This window comes from Pleurodeles waltl, chromosome 11, assembly GCF_031143425.1.
Source record: "Pleurodeles waltl isolate 20211129_DDA chromosome 11, aPleWal1.hap1.20221129, whole genome shotgun sequence".
NCBI lineage: Eukaryota > Metazoa > Chordata > Amphibia > Caudata > Salamandridae > Pleurodeles > Pleurodeles waltl.
Window position 1 is genome coordinate 919,404,252 of NC_090450.1, and position 25,052 is coordinate 919,429,303.

The following is a 25,052-nucleotide window of genomic DNA, read 5'->3' on the forward strand; positions in this document are numbered from 1 at the left end:
AATTTATAATCCCTGTTAAGTAAACTAATAGGATGATATGAATTTACAACACAAGGGTTCTTACCTTTCTTTAAAAAGCGTACTATCGTGGATTCCTTAAATGAATGGACTATCTCTCCACCTTCTACAATTTTATTTTACAAATCAGTCAAGAAAGGTAGAAAATCCTTAGTAAAGATTTTGAAAAATTCAGTTGGGAAGCCATCGTTGCCAGCCGCCTTCACATTTGGCATGGAAGCAAGGGCTTCCTGGACTTCCCTAATAGATATAGTGGAAATGAGCTTTTCAGCCTGAGTGCTTGACAAGTGTGAGAGACAGATCGAGTGAAAAAAATCTAATAGCTGGAGCTGCATAGTCTGATAATTAGACTCATACAGGGCTTTAAAGTGCTGCAGGAACATTTCAGAGACTTTATCTTTTCTAGAAACTATTAAGCCGTAGACAAGTTGAATAATTCCCTAACCTGAGAAGTGTCTATCCAAACCCGGGTAGACCAGCCACGATTCTACCAATTTGCTGGCTGTCTTCATACAGTCTCTGTTGATAAGCCCTTGAACTATGAATTTCCTCTGGGCTAAAAAAGTCCTGCAGCTCTTGGTTGGCTTTTGTAAGATTAACATATGTAGAGATTCACCCTCGTATCCTTCCATTGGGTCGTAATGCCAAATCTACAGCTGCTTAAAGCAAGGCAATATGTTCTTTGCGATTCTTGCATTGCCAAGCTTGGTGGACAATTATATGCCTCCTTGCTGTAGCTTTTAAAGCCTCCCACACATAGAAAATTGAGGCTATGCCCTGATATAAAAAAAAAAAAAAAATCCTGAATAAACTGACACATGTCTACAAGCCGTGCCTCATGAGATAGCAGCGACCATTCCAGCTGCCACCTGCAATGCTCATTCCTTGGTGTCTCAATCATAAACGTGATAGAGACCACAGAGTGATCGGAAAAAGAATTGGGCCAAATATCAGATCCTAACCTCGCAATACAGCGGGAAGAGGAATGATATAGTTGTGAGAAACACATATATTGCGAAAAAAACAAGATGGTCCTGCCTCCAAGGATTTAATAAAGCGAAATTGTGCTTAATTGTATCTAGAACCTTTTTAGTTTTTGGTTTAAGTTGTTTTTTAGTTTTATTCAAGGCGTTTAGAGCTACGTCCTCTAGTTGCCTTCTATAGTTACCCGCAGGTCAATTTAGGTCAGATTAGGTGTATTAGAAACCTCATGCAGCAGCTGCTTTGTCTTCTCACTATTAATAAAAAGATGACATTTTTCCCCCAGCCAGAACTTTCAATTTAGATTGTTTGACAATTGAAGCTTGCAAGCCCTGGGCCTTAAATACGTGCAACGGTTTAAAAAAATCTCTCCTTCTGCGAGCCGCTGTGTTGGTCATATCAGAAAAAATGCGGCATTGGGGGATCTCTAGTGTGGAGAACTGTTTACGCTTAATAGCCTCAGTCAACACCTTTTCTTTGATCCGATAGTCCATGAAGTTCACCAAGTCTGTGCGCAGGAACTTCACGCTAGGAGGATGTTGGGCTGGCACACGATGGGCCAGTGTTATCCATAGATCCCCAGAATAACCAGGAACAACATGGGATCTAATGAAAGAATTGACCCACTGGGGAGCTACTGACCCTCACAGCCCTTTGGGATGCCCACAATACTCAGGTTAGAACATCAAGAGTGACTTTCCAGCTCCTCCAGCTTAAATTAAGAGACAAATTCTGCTTTATAAGATGGGTAATATGCTATTGAAATGATGAAAATTGGTCTTCCAATTGCAACACTCTAGCCTCTGCCTCCTTAAGCCTTTCCGGAAACTGGGACATTGCCTCCTTGATTTTTGCGAGCCTCGCATGCAAAGCAGCCTCTTCGACAACCTGTGATGCTTTAATATCTCTAATCTCATCAAGTATCATAGTGAGCATGGTTTTGGTGTCTATTTGCATATCTCTAATCTCATCAAGTATCATATTGAGCATGGTTTTGGGGTCTATTTCCATAGTAGCTGCCTTATCCGTGGAGGCTTGTTACTACACCTCCTACTGTTCGAATCCCACGGCAACATCTAGTTGACGGTGAATTTAATCAAGACATCAGCTTTAGTTTTTTGGTTTCCAGAGTTAAAATGTTTTGTAAAATCAAATCTTGCAAAGACGATTGCTCAATTATTTTGTTTTTGGTTAATGGACTAGTTGTTATTGTTTGAAATGGCCCGTTTGCAGGGTTATCACCAAACGTTTTGCTGACCAGTGCTAAAGTGCAAGTGCTCCCTCTCTATATTCTATTGGTGATTGGTTTATCCATGATTGGCATATTTGATTTACTAGTAACTTCCTAGTAATGTGCAGAGCCTGTGAATCAAATGCTACTAGTGAGCCTGGAGCACAGATTGTGCCACCTACGAGTAGCCCTGTAAATATGTCTCAGACCTGCCACTGCAGTGTCTGAGTGTGCAGTTTTAAACTTCCAGTTCGACCTAGCAAGTGCACCCACTTGTCAGGCCCAAACCTTCCCTTTTACTAAACGTAGGTCACCTCTAAGATAGGCCCAATGCAGGCCCATGGGTAGGGTGCAGTGTATTTAAAAGGTAGGACATGTACTGGTGTTTTGCATGTCCTGATAGTGAAATTCTGCTAAATTCAGCTTTCACTATTGCAGGGCCTATCTCTCCCATAGGTAACATGGGGATTGTCTTCAAATATATTTGAAGTGTAGTCTCCCATTAGGAGCAGATAGAGCTATGGAGTCTGGGGTCTCTGAACTCACAATTTAAAAATACATCTTTTGGTGAAGTTGGTATTTGAACTGTAAGATTAAAAATGCATTTAGAAAGTGGGCCTTTTCTTGTTTAACCATTCTGTGCCTCTGCCTGTCTGCTGAATACACATCTGGGTCAGGATGACAGTTTGTGTATTCACTCTAGACAGTCACACAAAAGGAGCTTAACTGTGCCCTGTATATCCTGATAGATCTTCCTGAGATAGAGTGGTGGGAGGAGCTGACACACCTCAATAGGGCTGTGTCTGTCCTCATGCAAAGCAGTCTCTAACCCCCTAGAGCAGAGGTCTTCAAACTGTGGGGCGGGCCCCCCCAGGGGGCCTCAAGTGGTCCCGGGGGGGGGGGGCACCAGACTCTGACCAAAAGAAGCATTCTACAGATAACAGGCCATTGTTTTAAGCAGAAGCATGTCACTGCATTTTTTAAAAGGTAGCAGTACTTAACTGCAATGTTTAAATAGGTCTAGACATATTTAAACATTGACACCTTTATAAAATAATTGTGAAAAAATTCTGAGGGGGGGACCAATGATTTTTATTTTTCAACTGGGGGGGCGCAGCATTAAAAAGTTGTTAGACCACTGCCCTAGAGGGTATCTGGGGCCAGGTCAGGGAAGTTAAGGGTTTTGTGCACTACAAAGTCTTCTCGTTGAAGTTTGTCTACTTCAAAGACAGAAAAAGGTACAAGCACTGGACCTCTGACACCACATATCTAGAACACTACTGAACTGAGGAAATTCTGCAAGGAAGAAGAGCTGAATGCTGTAGGAGTAACAGCTAACTCTGCCTGTAGCTTTGTTGTGCTGGCCTGCTGCTTGCTGCTTCTGTCCTGGGAGTGAAAGGACTGGATTTGTCTTTCTACACCCTGCTTTCCAAGGTTCTCCCAAGGCCTTAAACTGAGCTTACCCCCTGTTAAGAAGTCTCAGGGACATCAAAGACTTCGTCTGCTACCGCCTGGACTCTTCTGCTGAGAGTACTGACTTGCCAAGTGGTGCCAACTCCAGTCCCTGTGCCCTTGAAAGTGCAAGCTGGTGATCTGAAGGAGAAAATCGACACAACGGTTGCAGAATCAACAGAGCACCTGTCCCGCTGATGAACAATCTACGCAACGCCTGCAGAATCGATGCAGTGCCTGTTTTAAGAGTGGTTCCATCAACACAGTGTGTCTGGAATTTCCATGCATCATCCCTGGGTGTCAATCTTTCATCAACCCTGCACCGCAGTAAGGAATGGAAACTGAGTGGAAATCAACGCATCGCCTTTCCTGCAAGGAAAGAATCAAAGCATCACCTCCCCTGCCAGAACTGATGCATCATCTCATCTGCGAGGAAGGAATCCACACATCACCTGCCCTGCGCTGGGGGTGAGCAGGAGTTATCTTAGCTGTGTGACTCCCTTATCCCGACCAGAGTAAGGGTCCCTACTTGAACAGGGTGTAAACCACTGTCAACTATAGACCCCATTTCTAACATTCCTTGAAAACTTAAAAAATCCAAGATACTTATTTTGTTATTAAAATAATTAAGATGCTTTGTACTTTGAAAATAATGTAGTCTAGTAGCAAATGCTAGATTGTTTAGTAACCTCTTGTCATACATAGTGTATTAGTGTATGTCGAAATCAATGTGTTAATATGCCATGAGGTGAAATATAAGTTAATTGAGAAGTAGGCTTGTCACCTTTCTTACCGGCTTTCACATAAATATGCCGCACACACTGGCAAGATTGATTTTCATATGATTGCTCCTGTCTGGAGCAGTGCAGTGGGAAGAAAACAATCACCCCGAGCGACTGACATTTGGTAGGACTATTGCATGTATTGCATCCATCATCGTTTGTTGTCTTCTCAGAGGACACTTCTGGCCCCATCAGGACATTAAGTAAAAATACCTCTTTGCTGCATGTTGTTGGCTCTGGATGATAGTTAAGCATGATGGGCCCATGCTACTTCTCCTTTACTCTCCTCAGTGGTTGTATGGTTGTAGTCACACTTTACTCTGGGGCTCAGTTTCAACCTCCTTGCTGCCTCACAACCTACATAGCTCTCTCATCTCATGCTGCAATTCATTGTCCTCTGATATTGCTACAGCCCCTGCCTAGTCAAATTTTTGAACCAGAAAAATATGGGCTGACCTTAGTTTTCAAGGAGCAGGTTGCACACTGTTTTCCCTTAATGGCATTGTTAGACTGGAGCCTCCTTTTCCTTCAGCTGTTTTGAGTCATTATGAACAGTCTACTGGTGTTCTCGACATCCTCCATGTCTGAGCATATGGAGCATTCTTTTTTGTTTCCCCTTCCTCTTGTGCTCCCATGCACCTTGAGTCCCCTTCCACCTCTGGCTTAGTAGGTGCAGTGGACAACTCAGATTGTGGTGCCATAGACCCACTCTGTACCCTCCACTGATATGATCTGATATGATCTGCTGGACTCCCTGGCTCCATCGGGGTCCAAGAATGGTCCACTCCCGTCCGCAGTCAGTACTGACTACCACCTCCAGGGAATTTCTAGCTCCAGCGCAAGCCACACTTCACCATAGGTGCTGGTAAGGGACCACCACCCAGTTTGGTATTCCACTGGACTCCAGGGTAGCCATCTGGCCCTATGCACTCTTGTGTTTAGCAGAGCCTTTGAGGCCGGGCGGGCTTTGCTTCAGCACAAGTTTCAGAATCGCTGCATTCCTTAAAATGTGGCCAAATATCTGTTCTCCATTACTCGTCCTTTTTGTTTCAAGCTCTGACAGGTATGGATGAGCCCTTCCGGAGCTTCCCAAAAGTCACTGGCCATGTTCGAGCTCAGGCACACTCGCAGCACAGTAGATTAACATATGCTTTTAACATAGTTTTACTTATTAGCTCTCTTTTCAGTTATCAAACTCTTAGCAGACAATCACAAAATTCCACTGCAATAACCAGATACACCTACAAAGACACCAACAGAGAGCAAGGGCACCACTCACTGCTGCATCTCTCTCAACGTCAACCTGTCCTATCTCCCACTTCAAGGAGAGAAGGCGTGGAAATGTGCAGCAAAGGCATCTGACAGTAGATAAAAGAGGAAGAGCGCAATGGTTTAAGGCAGCTTAACCATTGTGTTTTCCATTTCTGTGTTTGCATCCCACCATTGTTGTGGAACATAGAATTTTGCATTATTTTCCAGGTTTTATCTCGACAGGTTTGTACAATGTCATTGTTTGGGTTCACGTCTGGAATAGGATTCCTTCATGGAGAAAGCTAAGATATTAGAGTATTATTATTAGTGTATTATTTGGTCGTAGCCGAAGGGTTTACCCATGATAATAGGTCCCATCCCTTAAGTATTGTGGGTATCTGAAGGATATGCTGTCTGACCTTAAGGTTAGCCTGTCTATGAAATTTCTACACACTATTGGTTCCATGCTGGCTAACTCTGACATGATGATCAATCAGTGTTATTTCTGAGTATACCTGGGGTACTTTCGGCTATGACATGATTGCCCATCTGTGACATATTTCTGGGCATTCCTGGGCACCTGCTGACCAAACCTGACATGATGGCACAAAAGGGATTTTGTAGGGTATTCTTGAGGACATACTGGCTGTTCCTGCATAGCAATTGCCAATCAGTGACATATTTCCTCCGATTACCAAAGATATTCTTGCTATCAAGGGTGTTTTAATGGCTCGTCTTTGCCATATTGCAGGCATTCCTGCAAAGATTCTGCCTATCCCTAACATACTAGCGACCCATCTTTCTTGTACCCTGGCCATGATTGATAAAGATTTGGCTTTTCATGGCATAACTATAGACATCTTTGAATTATTGTTTCCTTGACATAATTATGGCTTTGCCTGCAATTATGGCGGTGAAACATTTTGCCATATGGTGAAAATCAATGGTATTTGATGACGATAGATACACATTAAAGGCAAAAACAATCTAAGATGGAGTCGACGCCCATGCGCAATGGAACCGAAAGGGGAGGAGTCCCTCGGTCTCGTGACTCGAAAAGACTTCTTCGAAGAAAAACAACTTGTAACACTCCGAGCCCAACACCAGACGGCGGACTGTGCACAGCATGTGAATCTGCAGCGACTCATGCCACGAACAGATGTACACTGGGTAAGTGACATTTTCCTTACTATGATAAAAATCTAGTATTTCAGCCCAAAAATACAGTTTCATCATGGAAATACCATGGTTCTGATTGTCGGAGTTGGACTTATTTACCCAAAATTAAAATGTTATAGTTCATGTTGAAATGTCTCTTCTTTCATCAACTGGTAAACAGGTTTCAAACAAAATGAATGCCTTTGTGGAATATATTTAAAACTGATATTTGAGTAATAAACCTCTCTGAGTTCAGGGGACATATTGCTAATATTGGTTCCTTGGAATCCGGGGGCATTTCCTGCGGTGGTTTTTATTTCATGGCTTATGGAAGATCTTTATCATATACATTGATAAAGTTTTTCTGACATTACCTTTACTTCTGTCTGGCCTTAGGCATCTGGACAGGTATAATGTGTTTGCTATCTGATTTGATCTAATTGAGCAGTAGCATTGCTGTTTGAGCCTGAAAGATTAAGGGGGTGATTCTAACCCTGACGGGCGGCGGAGGCCGCCCGCCAGAGTTCCCCCCTCCAGAACACCGCTCCGCGGTCATAAGACCGCTGCAGTGATTCTGGCTTTTGCACTGGGCTGGCGGGCGGCCGCCAAAAGGCCGCCCGCCAGCCCAGTGCAAAAGAGCCTTCCCACGAGGACGCTGGCTCAGAATTGAGCCGGCGGAGTGGGAAGGTGCGACGGGTGCAGTGGCACCCGTCGCGTATTTCAGTGTCTGCAAAGCAGACACTGAAATACAAAGTGGGGCCCTCTTACGGGGGCCCCTGCAGTGCCCATGCCATTGGCATGGGCACTGCAGGGGCCCCCAGGGTCCCCACGACAACCCATACTGCCATCCTGTTCCTGGCGGGAGAACCGCCAGGAACAGAATGGCGGTATGGGCTGTCAGAATCCCCATGGCGGCGCAGCTCAGGATTCTAAAGGGCAGCGGAAAACCGGCGGGAGACCGCCGGTTTTCCGCATCTGACCGCGGCCAAACCGCCGCGGTCAGAATGCCCTGCGGGGCACCGCCAGCCTGTTGGCGGTGCTCCCGCCAACCCTGGCCGCCGGGGTCAGAATGACCCCCTAAATGTCCTGTAATTGTAAGACCTACGTAACCTGCGATTTTTTTCATGCTACCCCTGACATTTATGGCTCAGAAATAGCATACGGCTAAAAATCTACTTTGAAAAGTGGATTTCAAATGAAATGCAAAAAGATGCTATGCATATCCTGAAAAATAATATACCATATGGCCTTCATAGACAGATTCTTTTAACTGCTTTTATAACACATATTTATATTTAGCCAGCTATTAGGGGCACTTTTGCCAGTATTATTTCAAGGTTGTTTGGAGAGTACCACCATTCCTGTAGTAAATAAGGCATGTCTGACACACCACAAAAGTATAGAAATATGTTATTAGTGTCTCTTAAAGTCTCTGGATCGTTACCCAACTTGTGTGAAAATTAGCCTATGCAGTTTACCAATAGGTTGTATTTAGGTCGAGCATAGCAGTGCGCAAGCGTTCCTTTTCCGACATGTTGTTATCTATTTGGGCTTTTAACCACATCATTATCGCTCATACACAGGCTTGCCCTTTAAAAATTCTTTGTAATTATTGGTAAACACTTTACGTTTGTCCCTCTTTGGAGCAGTTTGGTTACCGCCTTGGACATTAACCCTGTTTCATGGCTAATTGCACTTTTGCCTATACGTTTCACTGCGACCAAACGTATTTTTCCTTTTGTCTGTCTTCTTCATGCTTATGCTCATGGTGACCGTGGCTCTTTGAATCGACTCGCTTATGGGAAACTGTTTTACTTTTCATTATCAATTTATGTGGCAAGAAAAGTCCTGTTAAGAGTTTACAACGCTAATAGCTCTAACCCGAGCAAATGGGAGACCCATTGCATTGCAAATGGTTGTTTTATTTTTTCTTGGGTGAGGAGGCAATGAGTGTCAAGCTCTGGCTCTTCCTAGAGGATGTATACCTCAGTCACTTCATACAATGTGGGAAAGGTATTTACATCCCACCACTTTCAAAGTTCACCAGTCTCCGTTGGCCTTGAAGGCAGAAGAGTAAAGGGAAACTCACATATTAAGTTAAGAGAAAAGTTTTTCCGCTTGCCCTATATTAGCAACTAAGAGAGTTATATTTGTAAAAATATGTACGGACTTTCCAGTGGAAAAAACAAATCTTGCATAAAAGGTAATGTATGAAGCAGAGTTTGAAAAGTTTTAGTAGCAGAGTTTTACCTGCTAGGTTCTCTGATCCAATACTGTGGGATGCTGTGAACTTCACAAAACTGATGGCGTGAAATGTGAATTCTGCAGTCCTGGCTGTCTGTTTTTCCTCAGGCTGCATTGCAAATGTGCAGCCCTGTATTTTTATAGTATACACTCTTAAATGCTGCTTGTCGTAACTTCTCAGCTGTAAGGAAGGGAGGGGTTCACAAGAGCCTCCAGGTATCTTGTTCAAGAAAGCTCACCCAGCCTCTAGTGACTAGAAGGTAATGTTACTCTTTAGAACCTGTGTTCAAACAGCGAGTGGAATTAAGATCCGTGGATGAGGGATTAGGGACCCCCAGTGGCCAGGGGTATGTGAATCAAAGCTACATCCTGGGTAGGTAAATGTAAATGTAAACTCTGGCTACCTTTACTATACATCATGGAGAATTGTATAAAAATAACATTCAGAACCTTTCCCATGGGTGGGTGAACGTGGTTAAACATCCATTAATTCCACAATATTTGTAATTCTGCACAATGAAACCTTGGGCAATATACAAGCTGTCATATACGGGGGGTTCTTCCACCAGTTTGTCTTATGGGGCATACTTTGGGGCCAATTAAGGCACAATAGTATTGTAATAATGAAAATATGATAAAGGGCCTGATTCAGAAAGGGCCTTAGCACTCGTGGCAGAGGCCCCACAGTCCTAGCAGATGCGCATTCATGACGCAAGCCTGCACTCGTGGCGGGACCTCCACAATGGGACAATGCAGTACAGAGATCCCGCGATGAGTGCGTTCCACATCAACGCATCCCCCCGCCCCCTGGCACGACTGTGGGCCTCCCCATGTGTACAGAGGGCCTTTGTGAATCAGGCCCTAAATGTTTTATACTGCACATTATCCTGCACTGCTGTTGTTAGTAATCACTATAAATAACAGCTATTATTTACAGCAGTTACAAATTGAGGTCTATTAACCTAATTGGCCACAATTTATTAACCACCGAGACAGTGAAGGCAATTTTGGCCTTTCAGCAATACATTGACGACCTCGACAGAGGTTAAGGCTGTTTTGGCCTTTTAGGAATTCATTTACTGACCTCGACTGAAGTGAAAGCTGTTTTGGCCTTTCAGGAGTTTAGTTACGGACCTTGAAGGAATTGAAGGCTTTTTTGGCCTTGCACAAATTAATTTATTGACCTCGAAGAGAGTGAAAGGAGTTTTGGCCTTGCAGGGATTCATTTATAGGCCTTGAAGAGGATGAAAGCTGTTTGGGCTTTGTAGGAATTCATTTTTTGACCTCGAAGGGAGATAATCAGTGGCGGTTGGTGTCAAATTACATTGAAGGGGGTGCAAAACACATGCACAAAAAACTACACACACGCTACTATAACTACACATAACACACTACTATAACTACACATACACACTAATAGGAATAAAAATAAAAATCACTTACCTTACTCGGTGTTCTGCAGCACGTCCACGTTGTTCTGCAGCACGTCCTCCGAGCGTGAAGCCCACAGCTAACTCCCTCATCCAATCAAGATGCTGTTTTCATGCCACGTCCCCGTTGTTCTGCAGCACGTCCTCCGAGCGTGAAGCCCACAGCTAACTCCCTCATCCAATCAAGATGCTGTTTTCATGCTGTTAAGCAGCTGCAGCGGGCCAGCTCCACACTCTAAATGGCACTGCAGGCCTATGCCTGCTCTCCAATTCAGTTGTCCAAGACAGCCCGGCCTGGGGAGGTTTAAATTGCGCATGTCAGTTTGGCCTCTGCAAGGTATCTAGCCAAACCAACATGCACATTTCAAATAGAAGTGGCTGCCTTTGATGCACTGGCCCTGCCCTGCCCTCTCACTGCATTTGCTGGCAGAACGCATCAAATATAAAATGGTAACAAAATAATTTTATTACCATTTTATTGTTGATGCTTTCTGCACAGCAATGTGGGGGGATGATGCTCCTCTGCTCCTATGGAGGAACCGCCGTTGGAGATAAGTATTTTAGCCTTACAGAAGGGAATGAAGGCTTTTTTGACCTTGCAGAAATCCATTTATCTACCTCAAAGGGAGTGACGACTATTTTATCCTTGCAAGAATTCGTTCATTGACCTCAAGGAAAGTTAAAGCTGTTTTGGCTTTGCAGAAATTCATTTATCAACTCAGGGAGAAAGAAGGCTGATTTGGCATTCCAGGAATTCATTTAGTGACCTCAAAGAGAGTGAAGGCTGTTTTGACCTGAAAAAAATAATTAATCCACCTGAGAGAGATTGAAGACTGTTTTAGCCTGGCAGGAATTCAAACTCATGACCTGTAGACCAAAGCAGATATCGGGAAACAAGAATGACTCACTGAGCCATGATGCTGATAGTAAGTGCTTCTAACTTGGTCACTGAAGTACTGGACTGTTGAGATGCTATATAATGACAGTTCCATGACTGATGAGTGTTTTCCCCTCTAAATATTGGATGCCAACCCTAAAGAGTGTTGGGTGAAGCGTGCCTTCAAGGCTACTCATCAGCAGTTCTTCTCTATCAGTGTGAAAGCTGATTCTCGCTGGTTATAATTGGTGGTGGGCTGCACATATCTGATAGTTTCTAGCTCTGAAACAGATACACTGGAAAGATATGAAAGAGAGGGATTTGAAAGAAAGGTAATCTAAGTTTTGTCACTGCCTTTCACAAGTTGCTATGGATCACTTAGTATTTACAGATCTGTTATATTTTCTAGTATATCTGAAAATAAAATGACCCTTTATTAGAGCTTCAAGATTACAAATAGGAGTCATGATAGCATTTTAATTTGGTTAAGTCTTATCATGAAACATAAGCAGAAAGAATGTTGAAGTGTGAACTTTCTTCTTGTCTAACAAATTGCACTGCACCACTAGTGAAACCAAATGCCCTCTTGTTGCTATCCAAGAGCATTGAAGGTGGTGTGATCTCTTCGTCTGGTTAGTTTACTTCATTTTACCCTCTTAGCTTTTTGAACCTACATGGTGTCTTCCAGAATTGAGACCCCTACAAACACATCCTCAAAGGGAGATGGCCAGCATGCAGGACTGGTCAACGGGAAAGTTCTCATTAGCACCAGCAGCATTTATTCATGTTATATTTCGAAAGGCCGTCAGTAACCTGGTTTTCTAATGGTTCTGTAAACCGAAGAATGGTTTGTGAATAGCTGAGAGTTGTAGAGGTTATTATTTGGACATTTTCATATTGAGTTTTTGTTTGTTTGGACAACCTAACAAATCCTAATATTTCTTTTGTTTCCAGGCCAAATCTTCTATCCCTGGATTTAAGTTTCAATAATCTGACTGATCTGCGTTGTATCATTTCCAAAATAATTACCCTTGAGCACCTCCGGATCCTCGTGCTCCAGGGCAATCCACTGGCTCTACTTCCTTGGTACCATGGTTTTACCATAAACAACCTTCCTAAACTCTCTGTCCTGGATGATGTGGTGATCTCAGCAGATGGACGGCTCCAGTACAAGGGCCTATCTGAAAGGGAAGGTGAGACTCTATGCATTTGAGTAGAGTTGTGACACAAGTCTGCCTCGAATATTATATGTGACCATACCTGAAGCTGGAATTCTCAAGCCCTTCTAGACCCACTGTGGTAGTGCTTTAAATGGACAGGTGCTGTGAAATACTGGGTGGGTGCACTTCTTTGATTTAAAAAAGAGAGTAGCCACATGCCTTGATAGGGGTTCATAATTTTTAATGGGAGAACACTGGTACATCTCAGCAGTAAACAGTGGTGTGGTATCACTATACCATTTTAATATATTACATGTCAAAATATTACACCCACTCCATCAACCTAAACACTAGGGGGGTCATTACGACCCTGGCGTTCTCATGGTGGTCGGACCGCCATGCAACTGCTGGCGGAGACGGGGTGCAGGGGCCCCATGGGGGCCCCTGCACGGCCCATGCACTTGGCATGGGCAGTGCAGGGTCCCCCCTGGCCAGCCCCGTTGCAATGTTCACTGTCTGCTGTACAGACAGTGACCATCGCAACTGGTGCACCCTAGCACTACAGAATTGCCGCCTGCTCTATTATGAGTCAGCAGCAATGTAGTAGGCTGTTTCTCCCTGGGCCAGCAGGCGGGTGACCCAGCGGGAAACTCTTAATGGGGCCTGTGGGAAGGCAGCCGCACTGGTGGCAACCTGACCGTCGGGACTTCGGCAGATAGCCTTTTTCGTCTCCGAAGTCGTAATCGACCCCTAGATTACCAAGGTAAGAAGTAGTGGAGTCAAAAATAGAAAACAAATACTGAGCTTGACCATGTAGTGGAAGCAATAGTTTTGTAGGTCAATATTGTTAACCTCGATATAGTGACATATAGATGTAAACAGGTACTCTGGGATAATGAGGACCAGCAGTTCCACACTTCCTTTTCAAGTCTAGCACTGCTGTGTCTGGTGCTAGACTTCCACTCCAAGGTCTAGGCCGGGCTTAGGAAGAAACACTAGCTCTTTTCAATCCACTTCCTTCTCTCACATTGGTTTTGCTGGTCTGTTACATTTATAAAAGAACTGTTGAGCCTCTGCTCCCCGCCTTGGGACTCTAATGCCGCCAGGCATTGGGATTACAGTGCTTCTTTGAAAATTCTATCCTGTCATCCGTATTCATTCATGCAGTGTGAATACTTATAGTGAATATGCATGTTATGCAAATCCTTGCTTATTTGCTTTATTTGTGTTATTATTTATTGTAGAAGAAAAATTCCAAATAGAGCATAATGTGGAATTTATTTCTTTTCTCAGACCTCATGCGCGATGCAGCCCACGTATTTGTAAATATTGGAAGACTAAAGGGGCTTCCTCATCCCCTGTTACCATCAGAACAGGAAGATGTTCTTGAGTATCCTGTCACCACCTACAACTACTATGTGACTTACAACTTCGTATGCGAACTAGACGACAGGGACATGGAGAACACAAAGGTGAAATCCACTGTTTTCATTGGTTACATATTGGTTTTCATGCTGGGGGAATGTTACTTACATAAAGATAGCTTCATAAAGTCCTCTACAAGGAAGACTAGGGCCCTAAATATGAGTTTGGCAGGCAGAAAAGGCTGCCTGCCAAACCCCAGCGGCAGCCCTCCCGCAGCCCCTATTATGAGTTTCCCGCTGGGTCAGTGTGTTTCCGCCCAACGCACAACAACATTGACATCAGCTCATAATAGAGCCAGCCACAATGCTGTTGTGCGTCAGGTGCACCAGCACCCGTCGCGCAAATCACTGTCTGCAAAACAGTCAGTGACTTGTGCAACAGGGCTGGCCACTGGGGCCCCCAGCACCCTGTCTCTGGCAGCCTTTACATGGCGGTGAAACCTCTGTGTAAACGCCTGTGGAGATAGGGGTCGTAGTCCTCAGGGCAGCACTGCTTGCGACCACCGGCACCGCCATGCTGACAGGTGGCCGAAAAGCGGCCGTGCCAGCGGTCCGACTGTGGCGGTAACACCACGTTTGTAATGTTGCGATCGGACTGCCGCTTTGACGGTGGTCTGAAGACCGGCAGCCTCATAATGAGGGCCTAGGTCTTCTAGGGATTCATGCTAAACTTGTGTTGGAGATGTCAACAGGCATGACCATCCCTTCCAAAGCCCTTCACTGGATTTGGCATTTTATCACTTCAAATTCCTCTCTTTATTATCAGGCTGAAGTATCCTGGTGTGTCTGAAATGAGGTTGAGAAAATAGCTGGAGAGTTACAGTGACAGCGCTGTAGGCTTTGCATCTTAGGTTAGTTAGGAACAGTGGAATGTGAATGGTTGTATCTTGAGAAAACTTGCTGTCTTGGTGCCATACTTTGGAAGTACACTTACAGCAGCAGGGAAGAACATAACTATGCACCAACACAACTCCCCCAAAATTGACATTCCCTCTGGAAACACATAAACATAGAGTACCTATCATTCACAAGCCCTCGCAGTTCACGCACAGTAATGTGCGGCATTTCTCTATCTCCTCCACCCTGTGAGGGGGCTCATCTTGCCTTGCTGTCAGTGATTAGCCAGAAATGGTGTACACCTATCATGGGGTGATGGCACAGTAAGTCGAGGTGACAACAAGTAATTATGTGCTAGTTTAATGTATGTCAATCTCACCTACGTCGCATTGTCATGAATTCCTGTATGGAAAGCTATCAACTTATGTCACTGGTCCTCCTGTTGAAGTAGCTGCTGCCTGATTCCCTCATCAGCCCAGAGTTCATGAGTAAAGACATTCCTTCTAACCTTATTTGCAGTGGCATAGGATCTGATGGATAACTTAAACTGACTCTCTGAATTGATAGCTCTAGAGTACTGACTCTAACATGCCACACTCTTGCTGGCTAGTGAAGAATCAGTGAGGCCAGATACCAGTGGCTCCTCTCCATCCTCTGTATCTCTCTACACCTCACAATGGAATACAGTGTCATGGAGAATTAGACCACCAGTGGATTGACCTTGACAAGCACCAGGCCATCTTTATCCTTCAGTGCATAAGGGTTTGGGCCTTTCACAAATGTTGGGGGCCAGGTGCACACAAATCCAATATCTGCTTATCTAGGTACACTTATAACTACAGACACGTCTACTGGCAATCCAAGAACCTTCCTTGCCTAACTGCAGTCAGATGCACATCATTAACACAATTGCAGTAGTATAATTTCTCACTGTGCATAGGCATTGTCAGGCTTTCCCTACTGTTATATTGTGGCAAGAATTCCACCCATACATTTTCCCTCATGAATTCACTTGACAAACTGGGCAGCAAACAGAAATTGAGGCATTTGAAAAATGCAAAAATGGAAATAGGTTGGACCATTGCACACATGTTTTTATCTTCTTTTGGCGTAGTCAGGGTATCTTTAAGCAGATTCCCACTGAATTATTTAGGGAATGGGCTCACCTGGGCCACTACCAAACTGTAGAAAACAAATTCAGTTGATAACGAGGAAGAACTAAATGAAACAGTTTATTCATAAAGGCAGAAGACAAAAAAAAGAAAGCCCTAAATCAGTGTGTATGGTCAGTCATCGGGAAAGGTCAGGCCTCCAGTAATTCATAACCATGAAGGAAATCCTTATGATTTCAGTTATCACTTTGGTTGTATCTTGTCTGTGACTGTGCTACTTGGAAGATGTACTTTAGATTCATGTTATGCCACCGCAATATTTTTACTTTCTGCACAAATGCGGTGCTTATATATGTTAATGTCATTGTATCAGTCAGCATTCACATGCTAACCATGGCTTTCTACAAACAGGATGCGTTCATTGACTTTTCACAACTGTTAAAAATGTTCTGAAATTCTGCTTACCCTTTATGAAAACCAGAGGTGGCTTCTCCGTTAGGGCAGAGGAGGGCAGAAGAGTGTTGTTGCACTGCCAGCAGCGGCAGCTGCAAAACCTTTACAAGAAAACCTTTACAATAAAACAATAATAAACTGTTTATTATTGTTTTCTTGTAAAGGGGCGGGGCCACGGGGGTGCTGAGCAGTACACACATGCGCAGTAGGCTCTCTCCAGCTCCGCACTGTGTTGCAGGGCTGGAGAGAGCATGCACAGGCTCCCAGTTTGCCTGGGAGCGCCCTGGCTGGGCGCTTCCAGCCAATCCCGATGCTGCTCTGAGCAGCATCAGGATTGGCCGCAGGGCAGGCTGGGAACTGTGCTTGTAGCAGAGGAGCGGCGCGGTGGTGTCAGCGGCTGTGGTGGCGATCAAGTTTTTTTAGTTTTTATTAATGTAATGTTTATTTCCCCCTCGGCGTGCGCTGCCCACCCCTTTCTCTTGCCACAACTGATGAAAACCCATTCTGAGGCAAACAGCAAGTGAAACCCATGCCTTTCATAAAGCATCATTACTCCTCTACCATACTCATATGGGGTAAGAGCCTCGGTGTTCTTGCTCTGGCAGACAGTATCCACATCTTTTCCTCACATTTGATGACCATTGCAGAAATTTCTAGTTGTAATGGAAAAGCAACATAGGGCTGCTGAAATGTCTCTTTCTCTCACCTAATCTCCGACACCATTTTTGGCAGTCTGCCAGTCAGGCATATCACTAATTTGACCTTCTTCCGGGTCTACAGACATGGCAGAGGCAGAGCTTGTTAAGTCCTTGTTTTTCTGTCTTTTCTCAAATGTCCGGTGCTCTGTGTTAGGTTTTCTCTGATTCTAGTAACGGGTACAAAGCGAGGTTATGGTGACACTGGTGGCCTTGTTCCAAAACATTCAGGTCTCTTTAATGATATTGGTGAAAGTTGCATTATGCTTTTAGTATTCTCATTATTGGATTCATAATTTCCACTTCTCCAACTCCACTGACAGATCGACAGGGACGTTCCAGAAGAACGTGTTCATTGCCATACCTTTCTCTCATGAAGGTACCACTCACTGTTTGATATTGTGCATGGCTCAATATCTTCATTTGCTTATGCTAACTGACAAGAGTGGGCCAGACTTCTGCAACATTCGTATTGTTCTGCTTGACTTTTCTCTGGTCCTCCAGTACAGGTTCATCCTATGTGGCCCATGATCACCCCAAAATTCCTATGGTGCAAGTTCTCCTTCAGCACCAGTTGCTTGTGGAGCAGCGGACGGCTGAGTCTCACTCTCCTGTGATACCTATTCAGGAGGCAAGGTCTTGAGTGACTCAACTCTTGCACTGATCAATCACTTTACAGCAGTCTCTGCCACTTATCCTTGATACCCGCAAGCATAATGACTAACTAACCCCATCATTCATTGTCAAAGGAGATACTACAACAGAGATACTCTCAAATGAGAGGAGATCCCCCGGGCTTTCCAAGTTATGTATTGTCCTGGAATTTTCAGGAAATTGCAGCTCCTACAATCATCCAGTACTGAGTTTTCAGACTTGCATACATATTAGAGGGGAATCAATCCAACATGAATAATAGCCACCATCCGTTTCTCCAAAAGATGTCAATGCCTAACTGCTGGCATTCTAGCCAGTTCAGTAAGTTCAGGCCATCACTGCAAGGTATTGTCATATCAATGGCTGCCAACTGCATTTCTGCTGTTAGCCCAAGCATGTTTATAGTGGTGGAGGAAGAAATTTACTGTACAAACTACTTTGACATTCGGATTAACTATTGATGATTTGATTTTGTAGGCTCACAAGAAAGATCATTTGAAATGTCTTTTTGGGGTAATGCTTTTTTACATTCAGATCTTTGATACCATTGCAGTGAGATATGGGTGAGAAGAGCTCATCTATTAAGGTATTTAGGGGGTCATTATGACCCTGGCGGAAGGCGGAGAACCGGCGGTAAGACTGCCAACAGGCTGGCGGTCTTACTTTGTGGAATTATGACCATGGCGGTTACCGCCATGGTCCTCCCCTGGTTCTCCGTTCCGCCCACCAGGGCGAAGACGACCGCCGGGCTGGAGACCTGGGCCTCTCACCATTCCTCGGTTGAGGAATCAAGGCCTGAGCCTGTCCAGCATTTCCCTCCCTTTCCGGGGCCTACTCTGACCCATTTGCGTGAATTTTATGAGTCACTTCATACTATATCTGGAAATTCACCTTCCCCTGGAGCGCCCATGAGGTCTTCACTGTGTCCATGCCGGCGGGTTCATCCTTGGCTTCAGTTGCACAGTCAGCTTTAGCTATCAAAGCTGTTACAGCACCGGTGCACAGCCTTTGAGGTTCACACCTTCAGCACTGGTATATCAGCCGACTCCGGAGACTCTGCTGGCGTCGCCGATTGATGTCCCATCCCTCTCCCCGTCTGAAGTCAACATCGAGGAGTCCCCTCATGTCTATTCTTCTGAGGGACATGGTGAAGAGGCTGTGGAAGAAAAACCACACATTTCACATTTGTATCAGCCACATATAGAGGACAGCTAGATAGCTGACCTAGCTACGGCTAGTGGGTTGGACACTTCCCCAGCCTCAGGCCTACTTTCCCCCCCTGGCCTTGCTACGGAGGCGAGTTCCGCTCTAGCTGACATGCTGAGAAGGGTTGCTGTAGTTTTGGATTTAATACTTCTTTCAGTGGAATTATCTTCTGATCCTCTGACTGATGTTCTCCATCAAGGCCAAACAGGGTTTGAGCCAGTGCTTCCTTACAGTGAAGCTCTACATGACGTTTTGGTGGGGGCTTAGGCTAAGCCTGATACTAGGGCCCCTGTTGATAGGGCTGTATCTCACAGGCACTGACCAGCCCCGGGTGATCCGACTTGTCTCCTTAGACATCCTACTCATCGTAGTTTGGTGGTACAGGTTGCTTTAGCCTCCCATGATACTGAGTCTCTACCACATGCCCCATCTGATAGAGATTCCAGGAGTCTGGACTTTCATAACAGGCATTTTTTTCTTCCACAACTTTTGCCTTAGGCTCTGTTAATACATCTTGCATTCTTGGACATTTTCACATTCATTATGGGACTCATTGGTAAGCATCTTGCCTACGCTTCCAGATGATCTCTGGAACAGTCTGGCCCCTATGTTTCAAGATGGCCAGCAATCAGCTAAATTAACCATTCACTGTAGTATGGATACTACTGTTTCCGTGGGTCGGGCCATGACTTCTTCAGTTGCTCTACATCGCCACGCCTGGTTGCATACCTCCAGATTTTCAGTGGCAGTTCAGGCCACATTGATTGACATGCCTTTTAATAGTGCCCATTTATTTGGTACACAGACTGGCTGCTTTAAGGCGTTTCCGTGAAAGTAGGAGTGGTATCACAAATTGACGTAGGGCCAGATGTAGGTACTTTGCAAATTAGTATGGGGTTGCAAAGACCCACCTCATTAATATTAATGAGGTGGGTCGCAAATTGCGGCCCCATATCGACTATGGGCACTCACTGACATGTAGTCAGCAGACCTCCATGTCCGTGACTGCTTGTTAATAAAGCAGTTTTTTTTTTCAAGTGTAGCCGGTTTTCCTTAAAGGAAAACGAGCTGCACTTAAAAAAAATCCGAAACCTTTTGTTTCTGAATTTTTTCAGGGCAGGTAGTGGTCCTTTGGACCACTACCTGCCCTGAAAAAATATTTTGGGGTCCATTCACAAAGGGGAAGGGGTCCCATGGGGACCCCTTCCAATTTGCGAGTGGGTTACCATCCACTTCAAGTGGATGGTAACTGCGACTCCATTTGCGACCGCGTACGCGGTCGCAAATGGAATTGCATACCACTGCGAGTCGCAAATAGGAAGGGAACACCCCTTCCTATTTGCGAGTCGGAAATGCATTTTGCGAGTCGGTCCCGACTCGCAAAATGCATTTCTGCATAGCAAACTCTGGTTTGCGACTAGCAAACGGCAATTTTTGCCGTTTGCGAGTCGCAAACTGGTTGCTACATCTGGCCCATAGTTCTTCTCCACCCTTTGCCTAGTTAGTACCTCTCATACTGGATTGTAGGGGGTTATTTGTCTTTACCTAGTTCACAGATGAGCTATGCTTTGGTTCCTGCTGTGAGGCCTTTTCTGCTCTGCCTCTGTGCCACCTGATGGTGGCACCCGGTGGGTTATTCCTGCTTTCTGCAGGTGTTATTTTTCCTTAAATATTCGAGGATAATTTATGGGGGTGGATATTACCCTGGGACTCAATGGAGGTTTTCATGTCTGATGCTTCAAGGCTACTTTCATTGTTATTATTCTTTACTTTATGGTCTGAAAGTGGTAATTCTCCAATTTAAGTTTGTCAATGACAGCTTTTTAGCTGATTATCTCTTTTTGATTCTTAATGGCACCTGATATAAAAGTGATATTGTTTTCTTTACTCTGAAGAGGAGCTTGAGCCCAAGAGTTGATACCTTCATTGTATGTACTTTACTCTGAGTGGAGTATTTGCTTATATGCTCGGTGAGCATTTCTATACATAATTGCACAGTTGGGATTCCTAAGTTAATGAGCGATTACACCTTCATTTGAGGGTGTACTTTGCTCCCTCTGCAAATGTTTTTAAAATTGAGTATAGTTTATAGGGAAATTGTGATATTAACCGCTCTGTGGGAGTATCAGTATATTATTTAATAATATCTGTTTCATGAGTTATTTAAGATAACCCTCTTATTAATCATGGTCTTTCGAAGAAGTGTTTCTTCTTCTATGAAATTATACAACACTAAGGGTGTCTGTTTCCTAAATCCTTCTTGTACTTTCAAACAAAGTAGCTGTGGCTCTACACTGTTTGTTTTGTGTGTTCTGCTTTTGCTGCTGATATAGTAGTATCAGTTTTCTACTTTTGGTAGATTTGATAGATTAGAAACCAGAAAGTATTATCTTGGGGACTGTAAAACTTTCTTTGTTTTGGTCTTAAAGTTTTTCTTTATGGTAATTACATTTTGGTGGATATTCTACACTAATTTATAGACAATTGCATGGTTTTGACATGTTCTTTGAACATTATTTTTTCGTTTTCCTGGCATATGTCAGGTTATCATGGGTCTCCATTGAGACTTATCTCTCTGTAGATTCTGTTCACTCTTGTATAGAGTAATTAATATTTTTGACTCTGTAGGTGCTATTTGGTGCTTCTACATTTTTATTTAAGGCTTCCTTCTTTTCTGAAGGGATTTACCCTCTTACAGGGTACTTTTTCTTCTCTATGAAGATGTTCATATCTGTTTTGCGCGAGGAGGTTAGGTGTTTGCCTCATCTAGGTATAACTGTTTTCCTCATTTACCTGACTCTAGTTGTTTTAGGTTGGGTTCACACTTTACAAAGTGCTGTCCTTAAACCGAATGTACAAAATAGGTCGGATTCTTTTTATTACAGAGTCCTGTACATTTTCATTTTTTAAGTTTTAGAGACCTTTTCTAGTTCACAAGTAGATGGGCCTCTATTCATAAAGTTTAGTCACATATTCAACTTGGTTTCCACAGCACTACCAAAGTTTGTTTTTCATATGTGCTATTTTATTCAGCTGTTATATATATCATCAATAAATAAATAAATAGAAATATATATATGTTACTTTTGTTACTACAGAGGCGTTTGTTTATTTTACTCCTATGTCAAGGGAAAAGATTACTTCTGTGCCAAGTGGTTGCTATTGCTGTCTTCAACTTCTTTTTGAAGAGGACACTTTTAAGTTTTCTCCACAAGAGATTGATATTCTCTGTGTTTATTATGGAGTGTGTCTGGTTAGGGTATACCTTTATATAACAAAGAGATATTGGTCAATGGCATGTCACTCTACTCTGTGTTTTAAGAGTGTAGAACATGCAGTTTGACTCTACATATTAAAACAAATAGATTTATCTTCACTAGGTTATTTGACAAAATTCTCCTCCCGTCTGGGTAGTGTTTTTTCTTCATGTTTTGAATGTCTCCATGTCTTTCATTACTGTGGTCCTTTCCACATTTCTTATGGGTGATCATGTATAGGTGCAGATCCATTTAAGGGTGCAAATAGTTTTATATTCATATTGTTGGTTGGCTTCTGCCACTGATTGGTCATACAAACATGTATGTATGTATGTATGCCATATTTATAAAGCGCATTCCTGCTCACAAGGAGCATCGAAGCGCTAAAGCAAAGAGGAGAGAGCAGAGGAAGAATGCAAAAATGCAAAGACACCACCCAGGAAACAGATAATGATTAAAAAGAAAGCAGAAGAATTATTTAGAAGTACAAAGCGCGATACAAGAGGTACAAAAAAGGTATTATCGGGGGAAAATCCATGTTTTAACCAATTTCCTGAATTTCAGATAACAGGGTTCTTGCCTGATGTTCAAAAGAAGCGAGTTCCAACTTTTAGCAGCAGCCACATTAAAGGCTTTGTCGCCCCATTTGGCTTTATAGGTTCGAGGAACCTGAATCCGGTAAGCTTGAGAAGACCTCAGGTTTCTCTTAGGCACATACCAGTAAAGCCTAGTGGTGAGATATCGTGGTCCAATCCCATGGGCTGCCTTATATGTTAGACAAAGCGATTTGAAGATAATACGCTGAGCCACCGGCAGCCAATGTAATTGTTTGAGGCTCTCTCTAACTGATATGCGCCGTGGGAAATTGAGAACCGCTCTGGCGGCAGAATTCTGGACCAATTGTAATTTGTTGATCAGAGCCTTATCCAGATTGAGGAATAGGGCATTACAATAGTCTACCTTTGACATCACCATCGCTAAGATGGCAGAGACTCTCCATTCATGTGAAAGATAAGGAAAAAAAATCCTGAGCATTTTGATGAACCAGAGACTAGTCTTTACAGTATGGTTAACCTGTTTTTTAAAGGATAAATGATCATCAAACAGAATGCCCAGGTTCCTGCTAACAGTGGTAGTTACAGGACGAATGCCACATTCAGAAGGCCACCAGCGTGAGCTCCATAACTCTTTTCCTAATCCGAAACAGAGAATTTCGGTTTTGCTGGCATTCATTTTAAGCCAATTAGTATTCATCCAGTTGCTCACTGCAGGCATACAATTACTGAACCGGTCTGCAACCTCCTCCCAAGGCTGTTTAATTGGGATGATAAGCTGAGAGTCATCTGTGTTGGATGGAATGAAACCAAAAGATCGAAGCAAACTGGCCAGAGGGGCTACATACACGTTAAACAACGTGGGACTTAGAGAGGATCCCTGAGGAATCCCACAAGGTAATAAATAAGGCGTGGATCTAAAATCGCCACAGCTAACCGTGGTCCATCAATTCGTAAGAAAGGATTCTAAGAGCTTAAGCGCCCGCTCTCTAATCCCCACTTGGTAAAGGCGGGACGTCAACAAGCGAGGGGAGATGGTGTCAAATGCCGCCGATAAATCGAAAAGAACTAGAGTAACCCCTTGGCCTTCATCTACCAATTTCCGGATAGCATCAGAAGATGAGCTCAAGGCCGTTTCCGTGCTACGCGCTTTCCTAAAGCCGTGTTGGGAGACGTCAAGGGCTTCTGCTTCTACTAAGAAATCAGCCAATTCCAGATTCAAGATTTTCTCTAAAATCTTTGCCAGATATGGAAGAAGTGCTATTGGCCGTAAATTACTTAGGTCCTGACTATCACCATCTTCTTGAGGAGTACCACTATGGTGTCTTTCCATGGGAAGGGGTACACCCCAGATATCAGGACCTCTTGATAAATAGGAACTAACACCTGAGCCATCAGGAGCCAGTTGAAAAATAGAGGGGGGACACGGATCAAGAGGGGACCCGGACTTAATTTTAAGGATCCTCTTTCTAATACTGTCGTGGGTAGGGGTGTGGAAATCCGATAATACTTTGCAACTCGCATTAGAATCGGTAGATGTCGTGGAGGGAGGTTCTCTAAGATTGTCCTGAGGCGCAAAATATGCGTGTATTTGGAGAATCTTATTCTCAAAGTGCATGGCAACCTTATCACAAAATTGGGTCCTGAGAGTTCTCCAAAACAGCAGGCCTAAGGGGCGTAGATAATGCCTTTATCATCCTAAAATGTTCCCTAGGGGCATTTAATGCCTCCTTCACTTTGGTAGTGTAGAAGTTAGATTTGGCCTTAAATTTCGCCGCTTTGTAAGCCTTAAGAGTGCCTTTTCCTCTGGGACTGGATTTAGTTTCCACCGGCGCTCCTGTTGTCGATACTTTCTTTGGAAGGATTTAACCTCCTCCGTAAACCAGGGGTGACCGAGTTTCTTCCGGCTGCTGGGTCCCCGGATTATAGGGGGAGCCAATTGAGCCATGGCCATTTCCACCCTTGCTGAAAACTATCAAGCAGGGGCTGAGCTAATTTCTTGGCCTTATCCCAGCTGTCTTCTAATGCCGGGACTAACTCCTCCACTTCAGTCTGCTTCCATAACCTGACAACTTTGCTCACCTCCTCATAAGGGTCAAGGAAATGCGTAGTGTCAAATTTAAAATTCAAAATTCATGGATAATTTTATTCCCATGCTTTTTTATGTCTTATGACTTTACTTACTTGTGGTTCCTTCCACAGGTTTTCAGTTTGTAGAATATGTTGTAACTCACCTAAATTATTATGAATGTCCAGACTTTTTATCATGTTCCTGG

At 43.8% G+C, this 25,052-nt stretch overlaps 1 protein-coding gene across 2 annotated transcripts in view; it reads left to right on the top strand.

The window, feature by feature from the left end:
* LRRC43 (leucine rich repeat containing 43) overlaps window positions 1–25,052 on the top strand; it is a 227,860-nt gene that overhangs the window by 72,841 nt on the left and 129,967 nt on the right. For both annotated transcript variants that reach the window (XM_069214927.1, XM_069214928.1), the window contains exons 5-6: window positions 12,379–12,617; window positions 13,878–14,056. In XM_069214927.1, coding sequence (XP_069071028.1) covers window positions 12,379–12,617; window positions 13,878–14,056 — 418 coding nt within the window. The remainder of the gene's footprint in view (window positions 1–12,378; window positions 12,618–13,877; window positions 14,057–25,052) is intronic.